Below are 15,549 nucleotides of genomic sequence, written 5' to 3' on the forward strand. Positions count from 1 at the left end.
CCAGTGGAATCCAGTGTTGCCATCAGACTAGTCTCTAGACTGCGCTGGTTGTGAGATGCTGGTTGTCTCCTTACGCCCAGCTACTGAATGAGTGGCTAGCTAAAACGTTACACACACAGCTGTGGTCGCCCCGAGGACCTCCTGTGTAGGAGGCGGAGCAGACAGTCTGGGATGGCAGCCCCTGAGAATGCCAAGGTGCAGACGAGGATCGCTGGCCCTAGATCAGTGTTTCTCAGCCAGTGGTCCGAGTCCGCTGAGGGGTACGTGAGAAGTCGGGGGAGGAGGGAGGCGGTACGGCAACACAACCGAAATTTGGAGAAAACTGAATTTTTGTGTTGACAGCGCTTCATTATTTTTGTACTTTTTACACCCAAAAATTTCATCGCCCACCTGGCTACAATTAAGTTGTTTAAACAAATGTGTTGCAATGGTAGGAAACCATGTTGTGTGTCTGAAAAGGGTAGGTACTGGAGGTTCTTACGCAATCTCCTTTTTTAAAGGGGTACTTTATAGAAAAGGTTGAGAAACACTGGCCTAGAGGACTTGTCCTCTCCCTTGCTCGGCAGCTCTTCTTGCCGCCACTGCCTCCCCCCAAGCGGCGTGAAGCGCTGCTGCGCTAGCCGCTCCTCTCGACAGCCGAGCCGCCGTGTCACCCAGGAGAGCCCCACCCTGGGGCCAGCCTGGAGCTCTGGCGCCGAGGGGGAGCTGGGCCGCCACGCCGTGCAGCTCACACGTGCCTTTCCTTTTGTGTTTTGGCAGAGTGGAAACAGCTTCCATGTGTTTGACCAAGGCCAGTTTGCCAAGGAGGTGCTTCCAAAGTACTTCAAGCACAACAACATGGCCAGCTTCGTGCGACAGCTCAACATGTGTAAGTACCCAGGGCAGCGCGAGAGCCCTCCACCTGCCGCCTGCTTTCCCTGGAAGGGCAGCGCAGCGCGCCGGGGCTTGGCCTGGCCTGCAGGCACCGGAGCTTTGAGGCGTCTTATTGTCAGGGGGGCGGAGGGCGAGAGGGCAGTCAGAGGGGCTAACTTTCTGTGGAGCGAGGGCCTCTCTAGTGTCGTCAGGGGGGCTACATCTATGCAACAGAAATATGCTAATGAGGGACTCGTTTGCATGAGTCAATCTCATTTGCATATTTTCTGCTCCTCCGTTTTTGCGCCAAATAAGCAGTGTGAACGTTTTCTTATTGCGCAAAAACCCCTTTTCCCGCAAGATCCGTATGCCCCAAAAAAGGAGGTTTACCAATTGTGTGGGAAAAGGGGTTTTTGCGCAAAAAGAAAACATCCACTCTGCTTGTTTTTGCCAAAACGGATTGGCAGAAAATGTGTAAATGAGATCGCGACTCACGCAAATGAGTCCCTCATTAGCATATTGTGCCGAGAAAACTCGTCGTATAGACGTAGCCTCAGGGTTTCAGGATGTCCCAATGGGTTCCTGACAGGCCCTTTACTCCGTCAGTGGGGATGGACTTTTGTGTGTGTGTGTGTGTGTGTGTGTGTGTGTGTGCGCTCTCTCCGTCTAAAGCATTAACCCTGTGCACGAGTTAACACAACCGACTCCTGGGAGACCGCAAATCAGATAAGGATCGAAATCACCTGAACAGGTTTATTGCCAAGTGTCTTATATTAACAGTTGTTAGCAGACGGACTCAACGCGAGGGCACTGCGCATTCTGTAAGCCGTAGTGATGTACCAGCACAAGTGCACACCCCCAAGGTTGGTCGACACTCACCCTTTGCAGTGCCCTTTCGTAGACACGTCCGAACAAATGACATCACTTCTGATGTACCAGGTTGTCACCCTGTTACCTAGTTCCCTCCCTTCTGCGAGGGGAGGGGTGGTGTGCTGTCCGCTTCGACCCCGCCCTGACCCGAGGTGGGGATGTACATGAGTTCTTGAGGAGTCGCTTGGTACCAAGATGTTTTATTGAGATGTTCTGCAACTCCCCTCTGGCTCTCAGCCTGTCCTGATCCTGGTGCCTCCTTATGGCTGTCCATGCGCGACCTAACTGTCATACACTTATCAATAGAGCCTCTTTCCTGGCTGCCGGGTCACTGAACCAAAGTCTTGCTCACTAGGTTGCAGGCCTGTTGCTGTTTCCATGTTACAGGCCTTTACTCAGGGCTGCTGACTCCATGTGACCGACCCTCTGCTCACTTCATCGAGCAGGGCAACGGAGCAGAGCAGCCAAAGGAGATGGGGCTTCCGGCTCAGTTTGCCTCTGGCCCTCGTTCCCACTGATACAGGTGCAGCGCAGGCGCCCCTCCCTGCCTGGGGGTGCCCACTCTGAAGCCGAGAGGGAGCCCGTCTGGAGTTTTCCCAGAACCTCACCTCGCTTCCTTTCAATCGGACTGAGCTCAGCTTGTCTGACCAGCTCTGGGATTTCTCGTCCGTTTCCTTAGGAGTCAGCTGCTGTGTGGGTCACTGGTAGACACTGACCAACCTGACCTGTTTGAAGTAACTTGAGCTAGTTTTGGGGTGTGTCTGAATCCGGTACTTGCGCTTTGCCATGGCTCTGTCCCGCTCTGTACCCCTGCTTGTGATGACCGAGCCTCGGACTGGCAGCAGGAGGCAGCGGGTGCCTGCTGGAAAGAGCAGTGGCCCGAGAACAGGGGGATGCTAACGGGAGGTAAGCACTCCTTGGGGAGCTTGTTCCCTTCCAACGGGAGCACCTGTGTGTTCAGGCAAGTGCTGCCTCCTCGGCGGGTGCTGTGGGAACCCGGGGGAGCCGTCGCAGTCCCAGCACCAGAAGCAAGGACGTTGGGGAAGGCTCCTCTAGTTCGGCACTTCAGACGTGCGCCCTCCGTTCCCTTCTCCTACACAGTGGCTGGAGTCGGCCGGGACAGGGTCCAGCACTGCCAGCGGGTGGGCCAGAGTGGGCATGTGGTGAAGTAACTGAGTCCTATTTGTGCCTCAGTTTCCCCGTCTGCTACGTTGTTGGCCCGTGGGTGGGGAAGGGCTGTCTGCTCTCGGCAAGCAAGCAGACAGAAGTGGGTGTCACGGCCGTGCCTGGGCTTTGGACCCCCTGTCGGATGAGCATTTAAGAAGGCGAAGGCAAATTGACATTTAACAACATCCCAGAGGGATGTGGATTCCCCACCTCTCACAGGGAAGCTGGGCACCCCACCGGGCAGGGTGTGGGGGGAGGTTCAGTGTTGGCTGCTGGAAGGACCCGGGGCTCTACCCTGGTGTCTAACCAAGGTCAGAGCGAGCGTGAGCCGAAGGATTCTCCACAGCCTGGTGGGGCTCTGGGCGTGCTGGAACGGCCAGCGCTGGGTTCTCGAGGCTGCGCCGGTTCCAGTTAAGCAGTAAGCCCCCGCTTTGCTGTGCCGTGTGCTGGCGACGGCAGTGCTCGGGGAGCTGCATGCATCCCTCCGGAGCGTCTCGCGGGCTTGCCGAGCGGCGCCTGAAGAGCGGCTCAGAGCTCCCGTGTGAGAAGGCCTTGGAGTCGGGCAGCTGGCCCAGGGAAGAGCGAGACCCTCGCGGGCCTGGCGCCCACCCTGTGCTACCGCAGCTCTCGCCAGAGTTCCAGTGCTCTTGACCCAAAGGGTGTTACCCCCTCAGCAGAGCAGCCCGGGGCAGAGGAGAACAGGAGCCCAGCTCTCCCAGCACCAACAGATGCTCTTGAACCAAAGTGATTTTTTTTTTTTTACAGGTTCCCAGGCTCCAAGGCAAAAATGCTGGAGGCCTGAAATCCATTCCCTGCTGCCCAGAGCCATGCCAGTTAGCTCCGGTGCCATGGCAGCCACTACCTGTTGGCCTTAGAAGTGTCTAGTCTTCCCCTTGTTTCTATGGAGACGTGCAATGAGCCTCTCCAGACTAGGGATGTTAAATAGCGATTCGTTATCTAATCGAATAGTCGATGGCATTTCCGTCGATAGGGACTAGCAGTATTCCGCCTTTGACACGTACAAGAGCCCCTGAACGCTGCGAGGAGCCCGGGGTCGGCGGGGGCCTGGGGCTCTCGTACATTTCAGAACCGCCCACGGAGCTGGAGCTGGGGGGAACCAGCTTTTAAGCCAGCTCCCCCACCTTGCTGCCTCTTTGTGATGGGGGCAGCAAGGGGGGGAGCGACTGGTTGACCAGTGTGTCTGCTATCCGGTAAGCTCTTGCGGATCCCTGCGAGAGACACTGCCTTAGGCGACTGTTCTTACTGTGAAACACCGTAACAAACCCAGTGGTCCTGGAGCACCTTAGACTGACCAAAATCTGTAAAGTGTCATGAGCTGTCATGGGCCCAGCCCCCTGCTTCAGAGGACTGTGGAGCAAGCGGCACAGAGGTTGAATTGTAAAGCAGAGAAAGAGGGGAAAGGGGGAGGAGACAGAAAGGGCAAACCCAGTCAGTGTCTGTGCTAAATGAGGCTAATAGCAGGGCAGTAAGTGCCTGACACTTGGCCGTTGATGGCAGTTGGCTGGTGAATAGAAGGGCCCATCCAGTTCATGTCTTTGTTCACGCCCTGCAAGAGAATCTCAGATTTGCCGATGAAGGCCAGTCCCGCCGAGTCCTGGAGTTGTTTTGTAAGGGGATGTTTACACTTGCACCCTAGTTCGAACTAGGGATGCAAATGCAGGCATTCGAAATAGTCAGTGATGTGGGGATTTAAATATCCCGCTTACTTAGCATGATCTCACCAGCGCGTTACTCCGATCAACAGTTGTTCCAAAAGTGAAAGTGCGCGCTGGGATGTGTGTGTTCGAACCAAAGCCATTGGTTCAAACTAATGTTCCTCCTCTTTTTTTGAGAAGTAACCTTGGTTCAAACCAAGGGGTTTGGTTCGAACGAACGCGTCCCGGCATGCACTTCCTGTGATTCAAACTAGCGTGCCAGGGAGATCATGCTAATGAAGCGCGGGATATATAAATCCCCGCTTCATTGACTATTTCGAATGCCTGCATTTGCATCCCTAGTTCAAACTAGGGTGCAAGTGTAGACGTACCCTAAGAGACTAGCCACCTTTTAGATGCGTGAGGGAGTGCCCGGATGAGACAGTCCCTGGCAGGTCTCTGTGTTGCCACTTGAATACCTGACTTGCGTCCATTGGTCCTTCGGTGCAGAGACTGTCCGGTTTGCCAGTGTCCGGGGCCGAGGGGCACGGCTGGCACCTGACGGTGTAGATCACATTACTGGATGTGCAGTTGTGTGAGCTGCTGATGTGGTTAGGTCCTGTGATGGTGTTGCCTGTGTAGGTGTGTGGACGGAGTTGGCCCCAGGGTTTTTGCAGGGGTGGGTTCATCTGAAGCAAGGGGCTGTGCCCACGACAGCTCATGACACGGTGTATATTTCTGTTCCCTCCAAGGTGCTACAAGATGGCTGTTGTTGGTTTAGTTACAGACTAACACGTTCCCCCCCCCCCCTTTGCCCCCGACTATGAAATGGCAGTACAAGTGGCTGTCCAACCCACTGGGGCCGCGCTCGACTTACTGCTCCAAAAGAGGGATGCTGCATTGAGATTCGCTGACTAGCCGACGGGATTTCCATCAGCCGATAAGGGCGCCTCCGTCTTTGAACGGTAGCAAGAGCCCGGCAGGCTCAAAAGTGGCAGTCCCGCTGCAGGGCCCCCTTTTGAAATGGGGCTCTTCTACGCTTCAAAAGCAGAAGCAGCGTGAGTGGAGACGGCTTCAGTCCCCCTCGTGCAGTTTCCTGCTGCGCCTCTTCCTCCCCTGCCCCCCGTGGAGATGGTGCTGGGGGAACCGGCTTTTAAGGCAGCTCCCCTCAGCACCAGCTCCTGCTCCACCCCCCTTGCTGCCTCTCTGATACACAGCAAGGTGGGGGGACGCGACTAGTTGCATCGCTAGCCGACTACCTGATCAGCACCTGCTTGTTGGACAGTCGACTAGTCTCTTCCATCCCCACTCCAAGAGTAGCATAATGCAGACACGTTCATCTCCGCTGTGGGGTGTATCCCCTACGAGCCCGATCATGGAAAGTCAGGTGGGGACTAAACCCGGGGGGAGAAGCCTTTATCTACATTGGGCTGTTCCTGGGAAGTCCCTCGCTGGAATCTCTCCACAGAGCTGCCAACAGGAGCAAACAATAGCTTCTTACTCCAGGAACTGACTCGTGGAAGGGCCTTGTGGATTGTGGTAGGTGGCTGTTTGGTTTTCAGATTTCGTTTAGTCAGAAGCAGTTTGGAAAACCCGGACTGAGACGTGATTTGAGTGTCCCTAGAGCAGCTTGTGCAGTGCTGGAAGGAAGTTGAGTTGGTCGAGTCTGTGGATTGGAAGTATCGCTTAGGAGAGGGTGTGCAGTGAGTCCATTGGAATCTGCTTGTTTGGTTTGCATGGTGCAGAAAAATGTAGCAATTGCACTAATATCTTCCTTGAGGGGTTCAGTGCTTGCCCCTCCCTGGCAATGTTTCAGTAGAAAAAGAAGGTTCTGTTGGCCCACGGCGCCACTTGGTAAACGTGGAGTTATCCCGGTTGGGTGGCTAACCTGCGTAGCCCATTGGAGCGGGCTAGTTGGACTCGCTATCTCACAGTAAATCCCGTCATTGTGAGTCCTCTCCCTTAAGCCATGAAGTGCCCGTCGTAAGAGACCCGTGGGGAAGCCGCCTGGGCCCGTGGAGTTTGAATGAAATTCTCCCGAGCAGAAGCTGCTGCTCTGGGATGGAGGAGAGGAACCCATCTACCCCGTTCCCTGCCATCCGGCTGTTCGGTGTAGTGCTCGTGTCATGCTCCCTGGGTACACTGTGCTCGCTTGTGGGGCCCACGCTGCTTCTTGGGGCTACCTGTACTCTGAGAGCATGCACGAGTGGGGGAGAAGACTGTAGCACTGAGAGCTCTCGAGGTGACTTGGACTCTTTCTGCCAGCCTAGCAAGGCAGAAATATGCCGGGATTATCCTAGAGACATTGCTTCAGGGCCGTCTGCTCCGCTTCCGCTCTGCACACACGTGTCTAGATTTGCCTTTTGGCTTCACATTCTTGCGATAGGCAGCAGCATAAAGGATGCCTTTCATACCCCTCACCTGGAGAGTCTATCAGGGATTAGCTGTAATGCTCCAGATGTGGGCCTTCCAACGGCGCCCGGTGGGAAAGGATGACAGTTTCATTACATTTCAACACTAGTCCTTTGAATAACTCTGGGGCATGTCATCTCCATGGTTCACGGCCGAGGGCTTTGGTTTCTAAGGCTTGCTTGAATACCAGGGACACAGCCGCTGGCCTGCAGTAAAGTACGATTTCTCTACATTGTGGATGTGCTGTGGCAGTGCAGGGAGCTCTCTTCCACCCCAGCTGTGATCTAACTTCAGTCCCACTTCAGAGCCCTGCTCGAGATCGATCCTCGTGACCTGCCCCCAAGTATTTTGCAGAGGCCTTGTATGCTCTGGAGTGGTTCTTCCCCGTTTGAAGTGTGTTTGAAGTGCTGAGTGCCTCCTTGGTGCTGAAGCTGTACGGAGAGCTCTTTCCAGCACGTCCCCCTTCCCCTCCGGGCCGTAGAGCTGCAACATCGGGTTTTTACCAGTGGCTCCTCTAGCGCCACTCAAAAGCTGCCATTCCAGCCTGGCCGCTGTAGCCAGCCACGCAATGCCAGGAAGGCCTAGTTGAGGGCTCGGTGTCAGACCGCAGGGCCGAGCTGGTGTGCTTGGGGATGGTCGTTGCGGTGGGGAGGAGGGTTGGAGCAAAAGCTGTCTCTCCGTTGAGTTCAAAAGCCCATGTGATCTGGGAGCTCTCTGCTGGGAAGTCAGGGTCGCCCTCACTGATGCTGTGCTGTTACAGTAGGGCTGTAAAGAGTTAACTGAGGAAGCGGTTACTGGTAAGTTGCCTTACCAGCATGCTTACTGGAGTAACCGGCTACCCCGCGCCCGGCCTGGCTAGAGCAGCCCGCCCGCGGCGCGATGTGGCAGGAAACATCACCCTGACCCGGTTCACTTTTTAACTGCAATTTTACATCTGGTCTGCTGCTGCCGCCTGGCGTTCCGTCCTGGTGTGCTCCAGTCCAGCAGGCTCTGGGCAGTCCGCCGAAGGCCCCCTCAACTGAGTCGTCAGCGTTCTCTTCTAGGCAGAGCTCGGCACCCGGGCTCTGCCAGCCTCAGCCTGTCGGCCCTTGCCACGGTACACCGGGCACTGCCTCTGGAGCCCCTGTGCCCCCTTGGCCCCAGGCTGTGGTGCTGGCAGGGTGCTGCGTGCCGCCGCCCATGGCAAGCCAGTTGAGGTCTGTGCTTGCAGCCGTGTGCTCCCTCTCACTGTCCCCTCTGACTTGCAGATGGCTTTCGGAAGGTGGTCCATATCGAGCAAGGAGGCTTGGTGAAGCCCGAGAAGGACGACACTGAATTTCAACATCCGTACTTCATCCGAGGCCAGGAGCAGCTCCTGGAGAATATCAAGAGGAAAGTAACCAGCGTAAGTGCCGGTGCAGCTCTTCGGGCCCGCCCGTGACACTGGGGTGGCTGTCGCAGTGGGAAGGGCAGCAGCCTGCTCGGGGTGCGAAGGGGACTTTGGCACGGTCGCTTTTGTTCTCTGCCGAGTGCCTTTGCGTCACGTTCCGTTCGGCGCCACGCTGCCTGGCTAGCCGGTGGGCAGGTATTTAGTGTGCCGGGCTCTCTCGTTGCTGTCTCTTAGCATCTGGCTTGGGGGTAATGCCGCTTGGGACACCCTGGGACCAACTGGCAAGTTGGCCTGCAATGTGGAAGCCAAATTCACTTTGACTTAGCAAACTGGGACAATTTCACCTCGAGCTTTATCTCCATTTCTCCGCTCTGCGCTGGTTCGGCCTGGCGGAGCTCATGGCAAACCCTCTCCCAGAGAGCAACCGGACCTTGGCTCCAAAACAGGGAGGAGCAGTGTAGTTAGTCACTTGGTGGGTTTCTCAGCCGAATGAGGAAAAAATGGTTAAAGGTCTGGTGAAGATGAATCTTCATGTTTCTGTCCTTGAGATGCAGGTTTGTAGGAACAGGAGCAGTGAGAAGCACAGGTGTTCCTGGCACCTGGAAACTTACGGTCCAGCTGCTACCCCCACGGAGCGTCCCAACCACTTGCGCAGGGGTAACGCAGACTCACGTGCACCTCGCGGCTGCCTTCATTTCGAGTAGCTGCCTGGCCCCGCTGGGGCGAGGTCTCCACGTGCAGGGCTGCGCAGAGCAGTGCTTGCTGGGATGCTCGTCCGCGTCATGTCAGCATTCGAGGTGAAGGCAGCCGCGGCCCAGCCGGGGCCTGTGGGCTGCGCTTGCCCTGGCGCTGCCAGGTGTGCAAATGGAATTGGTGCAGCGAGGTTGAGGAGCGATGAATTTGCTAGCCGAGTAGTTGAGGGCATTTCCATCGACTAGTCGTTGGGTTTTAAGGCTCACTCCGGGTCTCAGCACAGTTCCCCCGCAGCCGCTCTGCTCTCTTAAAGGGACAGAGGAGCCCAGTCTCTGGCCCCCGCCGGGTCTCAGAACGGCCCTCCCCCCGCTGGCCCTCGGCGTTCTGAAAGCGGCAGCCGGTCCCACGGGTGTCTCACTGGGAGTGCAGAGCGCAACGGGGAATGTGGGGGGCTTGTGCTGAGCGATCCCCAGGGCGCGTTGCCGCTGCTCTGACCCTTTCAGAACGCGGAATGGCAGAGTCGGGGGGGCTTGTGCCAAGACCCTGCGAGGGACCAGACACTGAGCCGGTGTCTCTGTCCCTTTGAGCGCGGAGGGCAAGGGGGTGATCCAGGGGTCGATAGCGCTACCCGTCGGCTACTCATTCACATCCCTGCTTGGTGGCGTTTGAGGAACCCTTCGGAAGCCTTAGGGTCCTGCCCATCGTGTTGGTACCTGCAGCCGAACCCGAGTTGCGGCCGCCGTGGGAGCGGCTCTGTGACACTGACCAGAGCCTCACGGTGGTTCTCACGGAACTTTGCAGGTGAACTCTGGTTCTGCGTAACACGGCGTGGCACTGTAGCTGCTTTGCTGGGCTCTGCTGCTGCCCGCCGGTGTACTTCTGGGTCCAGACGAGACGTGTGGCTGACCAGTCAGCGCGTAACTCTGAGGCTCTAGCCAGTGTCTCTTGCTGGGAGTCTTGGTGGCGGCTTTTATAGACGCATGTGATACTTGGGGGCTGCTCCCTTCACTCAGACCCTCCAGCCAGGTTTGAGTTGTGTGTTTCCCAAACCCACCCGGGCAGCCCCGGCACTGAGTGGTGGCCTCCCGTTGGTCGGCACCACGTGGCCTCTTGGGAGGTGCAGGGCCCAAAGGGCTGCTGGCCAGTAAAGGGGCAGGCGAAGTGCGTTAATCCTGTCCTTGAGCTCTCCCGTGCTAAAGCTTGTCCTGGGCACGCCCCGCCAGCTGGTTGTCAGAGCTTCCTGGCAGCTGTTGAAACACTCACTGTGGGAGTGAGCCGGCCTGCTGCTCCCCCCCCCCATGGCTGTGCCCTGGGCTTGCTCTGGACGAGCCCTGCGGCCGTGGTTCTGCGAGACTGGTCCGACTGGCAGAATTGGAGCGGAGAGCTCCGCGCCGTGTGCGCCCTGGGCCTTCCCGGCCTCTCGGCGCCGCGTCTCCTCAGTGCGAGGGCTCGCTCCGACGCTGCCTCTAACCCAGCTTGGCGCTGGAGCTGGCTGGCCCATCGGCGTGGAGATGTGAGCTGAGGTTTCTGTGCTGGGCGGCAGTAGCGGCTGCCCTAAGCGCACGGAGTCTCCAGAGCTGCCCTCGCTCCTGTGGGCTCGCTGCTTAGCGCCCCAGGCTCAACTGTGGCAGGGAACGGGCACGTCCCAAGGTACATACGCCATAGTACAAAGCAAGACTGGGCGCTAGGGACGGCCGGCTGTAGCCGTTTCCACGGGTAACCAGACTGCTCTTGCTTGGCAGTGACCCAAATGCCTACGCACAGCTCCTGGGGAGCACTCTATTGGAGGCAGCAGCGCAGGGCAGCCTCCGGCTCCCCGCAAGTGGTGTGGCGGGCATGCACTGGCCCCGGGGAGCTGGCTGCCGCCCGGCCTGGAACCACTGAACCTTGTAGCACCCCTACTTTACATTGGATCGGAAATGCCGGCGGGATTCCAGGGCATCCTTTGATTTGGCGTGTCTGGCCTAGAGGATCCTGCTCCTTCAGGGAGGGGAGGGTCTGGTGGATGGGGTGGGAGATTGGTGCTCAGCCCGGTGGGAATTGGGCAAGGGGGAGAGCCCATCGGCACTGGCCTCTGGGCGCTCAGAGCTGTTCTGTAGGGTGGAACCTCACTGGCCGCTTCCTTCCGGTCTCCAGGTGTCCAGTATAAAGAACGAGGACATCAAGGTCCGTCAAGACAACGTAACCAAGCTGCTGACTGACGTGCAGCTGATGAAGGGGAAGCAGGAGAGCATGGATTCCAAGCTGGTCGCCATGAAGCAGTGAGTAGGGCAGCAGGGGCGGGATAAAGCGGTGCTCTTCGCTCTGACGTCTGCCAGAGTCCCAGGGCCTCAGCAGCATCACCCAGTGGGAGGAGCAGCTGGGGCGTCGCTGACGCTCCTCGCAGACCGTGGGGTGACAATGCCCAGCCCGGCAAGCTTAGGCCGAGTTCGGCTGTGCTGCCTTCCCTTGAGTCCAGCTCCGCCCCGGCCGCCGGCCGCAGGGGCTGCTGGGAACAGAGAGCTGCCGTCCCTCCTCACTCTCTGCGCGCAGCTCTTCCGTCAGGCTGTTCCGGTCTCGGTGTTCTTACACCGTCCCTGCCCGTGTGGTGCTCATGTCACCGGATGGGTGCTGCCCCGCTGCTCTGACAGCGCTGTCTGCGGCCAGCCCGTCACTGTCGCACGCGGTTTGTCTCCTTCGGTTGGGCACAGAGCGTGTGATCCTGCCCCCGCTGCTGCTCTTCTGGGGGCTGTACCAGAGCACGGTTGATCACCCCTGTGCAGAGACTAGGCCTGCCCTTCTGCCTGTGAGGTTGAGTGGGTACCCTGTTCCCATTGGGTCTGCAGTCCATGCAGCAGCAGCTGGCTTTCCTGCCCCATGGCAGGATTGCTTTTGCAGTCCTGCACTGCCAGTGAAGAAACGTCAGCCGAGCCACGGGAAGGACTGAAAGACCCAACGCCCATTCGTTTAACGGGGAACGGGCGTTGAGATCCCTTAGGAACGCTTGCCCGTCCCAGCCGGGTGAGGTAAATCGTTTGTCAGAATTTTGTGATCCCTTCCCCCACCCCCACCCCCACCCCGGAGATTTGGTCAAGACCAGTGAGAGCAAATGTCCCAGAAGGCCCCCGCCACTCGCGATCCTACGGGCTGCTCTGCTGTGGCTTACGAACGGGGAGGATGCTGTCCAGTGCAGCTCCAGCCTTGAGCTCGCTTGCTGAACAGAGCAGGCAGGACCCCTCTTCCCCACTGCCTTCCGAGAACCCCTTGGATTTCATTGCTGCACCGTGCTCCTGCAGCTCGCTGCCGTAGTGTGCTCACCTGTGCAGGAGGGGAGACCCTGCTTTCTCTGGGTTCCGTGTGCCTGGGGAGGAGGCCCCCGCTGTATGAAATGCAGCTTTCTTCATTGCCAGGTGAGGAGGAAAAGTAGCTCTCCCTGGCCTCTCCAGTAAGCAGAGGGGTGATGCAACATACTCCGCCTGCCCTCTGCTCTGCTCCATGCTGGGGGGCTGCTGAGTCTCTGTTGCTAGAAGGCCAGAGCAAGCGATTGGTCCAACGTGACTCTGGATGCAAATCCCGCTGCGAGGTCTGTGATGCAGATGGCCACGCGCTGCCCAGGCACAGAACTTTGCAGCAAGTTTGTAGCCTGCTGGGGAGTGTTGCTCCTCGCAGAGGAGTCTTTACCGGTCTCCTCAGACATGCAAGTTGCAGCTGCTGACTGTCAGCAATGGCACCTGTGCTGAGTCTGGTGGAGGCTGAAGCCGCGGCCCTGAGGCGCCAGTTAAGTTTTATCCCGCGTTTCCTGGAAAACTAGTCAGCTGCCTAACCCAGTGGAAGGTTGCTGTCTCCTGGCAGCTCCACACCCAGGCGCAGTGAAGTACGTCCCCAGCATCCCTGCCGCACAGGTGGCCTCCTCGCGGAGGGCATGCAGAGCTCGCAGCAGCCAGCCGGGATCCCTTGCCCGCTCTGCCAGTCCTTTGTTGCTTCCAAGCTGCATTTGTGTCCCCCCTGTTGCGTGCGTGCATGCGCAGACACCGACTTCTTGCTGGTGCGTATGCTTGTCCAGAGGGTGCTCCGAAGCTTGTCTCTCTCCGTGGCAACCTGGGACCATGAGATGCTCTCCTCCACCTTGGCTTAGCAACAGAAACTGGCATCTTGCCTGGTTAGAAAAGCAGCAGCTCCCATGGCGTCTCTTGGAGAGTGCCCGGTCATCTCCCAGCCGGGAGCCCGGCTGGCATAACGGAGCCTGAGGTGGGCGGGGGTGCTACCAGTGACTAGCAGTTGGGCAGAGCTTATTTGCAAAACAGTAGTTCGCTGCAGAGCTCTCTCCTAGCTAGCGGCAGGCCAGAGGAATCCCAGCATGCAGTGCTCACCCCTGTGGCTACCTCTTGGGTCAAATGCAGCATGTAGCCTGGGGCCGTCCCCGAGTGTCGAAAGAGGAAGGCTCCTGTGACGCTGTCGTGCAGGGACAGAGTGAACGTGCCCTGTGCCCGGAGTGCCCTTGTGCGCCACGAGGGGGCGTGCATGAGCAGAGTTCTGGAGATGCTGCCGGCTTCCCATTCTCCGCACTAGGGTGCAGAGCAGCATGGCTCCCCAGCAAAAGGGAAGAGGATGATTGAGCCAGGAGCAAGCATCAACTCCAAGCTGGCTCCAGGGCTCAGGCCCCCAGGAAAAAAATAAGGGTGCTGGGTAGCACCCACGAGCCAGAGCGCAAGTGTGGCCTGGTGAGTTCTGTGCTAGGAACCGCTTCTGCCCAGGGCGGGGAGCCCGTTTCGAAACGGGCAGAGTGACTATGGGAACCCGAGGCTCCTCGCCGGCGTGAGGAGCTGAGTGATTCTGAAAGCATTGCCAGGGCACTCCAGGTAAAGGGTAGGAGGCAACGGGGGGAATACATGGTCCCTCTTCAGAATGGCGAGAGAGCACTAAGGGTGCCCCCGCTTTGCATTGGGAAGGGCCCAGTACAGTCTCGCTTGCTGAGCCCCGTTGTGAGTGAGGTGTAGCCAGGAGCCAAAGGTCAGAGGAGGGGAGAGGTGGTTGTGACCGGAGAGAGGACTGGTCAGTTTCGTGGGGAGAAATGTAATGAGAGCTTCCCCAAAGCTCCCCTGGGAAGAGTTCACATTTGCCCTCTGAAATTCCCAGCACCACGTTCTTCTTCCACGTCTCTGTTGCTGGAAATAAACGTGATGGGGAGTGAGCCCAGAAGACTCCTGGGATTGTGTCCCAGTGTGCTGATCCTGCCACTGATGCGCCCCACCGCTCTGTCCTGCTGGGCCAGATCCTCTGCTCTGCCCCCGGCAAGGCACAGAGGTGGGGTAACTGCCCTCCTGCAGAGCCGCGCAGACCTGGACCGCTCCAGCTCTGGGAGGACTCCGCACCCCAGAGACCAATCCCTGCAAATCCCTTGTTCTGTCTGTAAACGTTCTGCACAGTGAAAGCTCATCGGGTGAGCTCCCTTGATCAATGACAGATGCACAGTGGTTGCTCCTCCCCGCCCCCCCCAAAAACCCCACAATTATTTACATTGGGCCAGAGGGTCAACAAAAGTGTTTGTATTAAGTACAGGCCGTAGGATTTAAGTGGTTGCAAGAGAACAGGTCAGAGTGAGTTACTACATTACAATGAGAGAAAACGCACCGGTAGTTCTGAGCCACTGAGAAACGTATTGCTGGCTCGGGCCAGCCCTGCTCACAGGACACACGGCTGTTTACAAGTCCTTGAGTGGATCACTGAGCCATTAGGCTTCCTGGGCACCAGAATGGCTCATGGGCACATTTAAAACTTCGTATTTCTAGCCTCACAGACAAGTATGGAACATGGACAGAAATAGGATTTACAGATCCAGCAGATTATAACTGCAAAATTAGTGTTACACGACCTGTAACTGAAACTTTAAAAATAACAAATAGTCCGGCAGCACCTTAGAGACTAGCAAAAAACGTAGCTGGTATCCATGGGTTTTTGTGGGCCCGCTTCAGATGAAACCTCTGACCAGCTCCCATTGCTACAAGCTCAGGCTAGACAGAGTAGAAATAAGGTGCAAATCTAGCAACGAGGGTAATTACCCATTAGCAAAACCCACCAAGGCCAGTAGGGGATTCTCAGTCATCGGAAACTTTAAAATCAAGTGTGGGTGTTTCCGTAAGAGACACTTGAGTTCAAGCCCAGCGGCTGGGGTTGGGGCAGGAGTTAATTGAGGGAAGTCCATCGAGTTTGACTTGTCTCCAACAGACCATTGATTTCAATAGCCTGTGGTCCTTTCTGATGTTAGTGTCTCACTCGATTAAACAACTTGGGTGTGAAACTCGAGTTCCTGATGCTCCCTGTGACTTCCTAGCAACATTTCCCCCTCCCTTACAGCTTACCTGCCCTGCCCCTGCCTGGATTTTAGGCAGGGCAGTCCTCTGGGTTCCTCTGTGAAGGCAAGATGTTAACAGCTTAGCAGGTGAAAATGCCCTCCGCCTCCAGGAGATGAGCATGCTGCTGACTCATTTCACTGCCCCACGGCCTCTGGTCTGGCCGGATCAGCTGCTCAGCCGTGCGCTAGTCAGCTGTTCT

General features: G+C 57.4%; 1 protein-coding gene across 2 annotated transcripts in view; it reads left to right on the forward strand.

The window, feature by feature from the left end:
* HSF1 (heat shock transcription factor 1) overlaps positions 1-15,549 on the forward strand; it is a 64,574-nt gene that overhangs the window by 12,767 nt on the left and 36,258 nt on the right. For both annotated transcript variants that reach the window (XM_075916837.1, XM_075916836.1), the window contains exons 2-4: positions 760-868; positions 8,204-8,340; positions 11,155-11,279. In XM_075916837.1, coding sequence (XP_075772952.1) covers positions 760-868; positions 8,204-8,340; positions 11,155-11,279 — 371 coding nt within the window. The remainder of the gene's footprint in view (positions 1-759; positions 869-8,203; positions 8,341-11,154; positions 11,280-15,549) is intronic.

This window comes from Pelodiscus sinensis, unplaced genomic scaffold (assembly GCF_049634645.1).
Source record: "Pelodiscus sinensis isolate JC-2024 unplaced genomic scaffold, ASM4963464v1 ctg85, whole genome shotgun sequence".
Taxonomy (NCBI): domain Eukaryota; kingdom Metazoa; phylum Chordata; order Testudines; family Trionychidae; genus Pelodiscus; species Pelodiscus sinensis.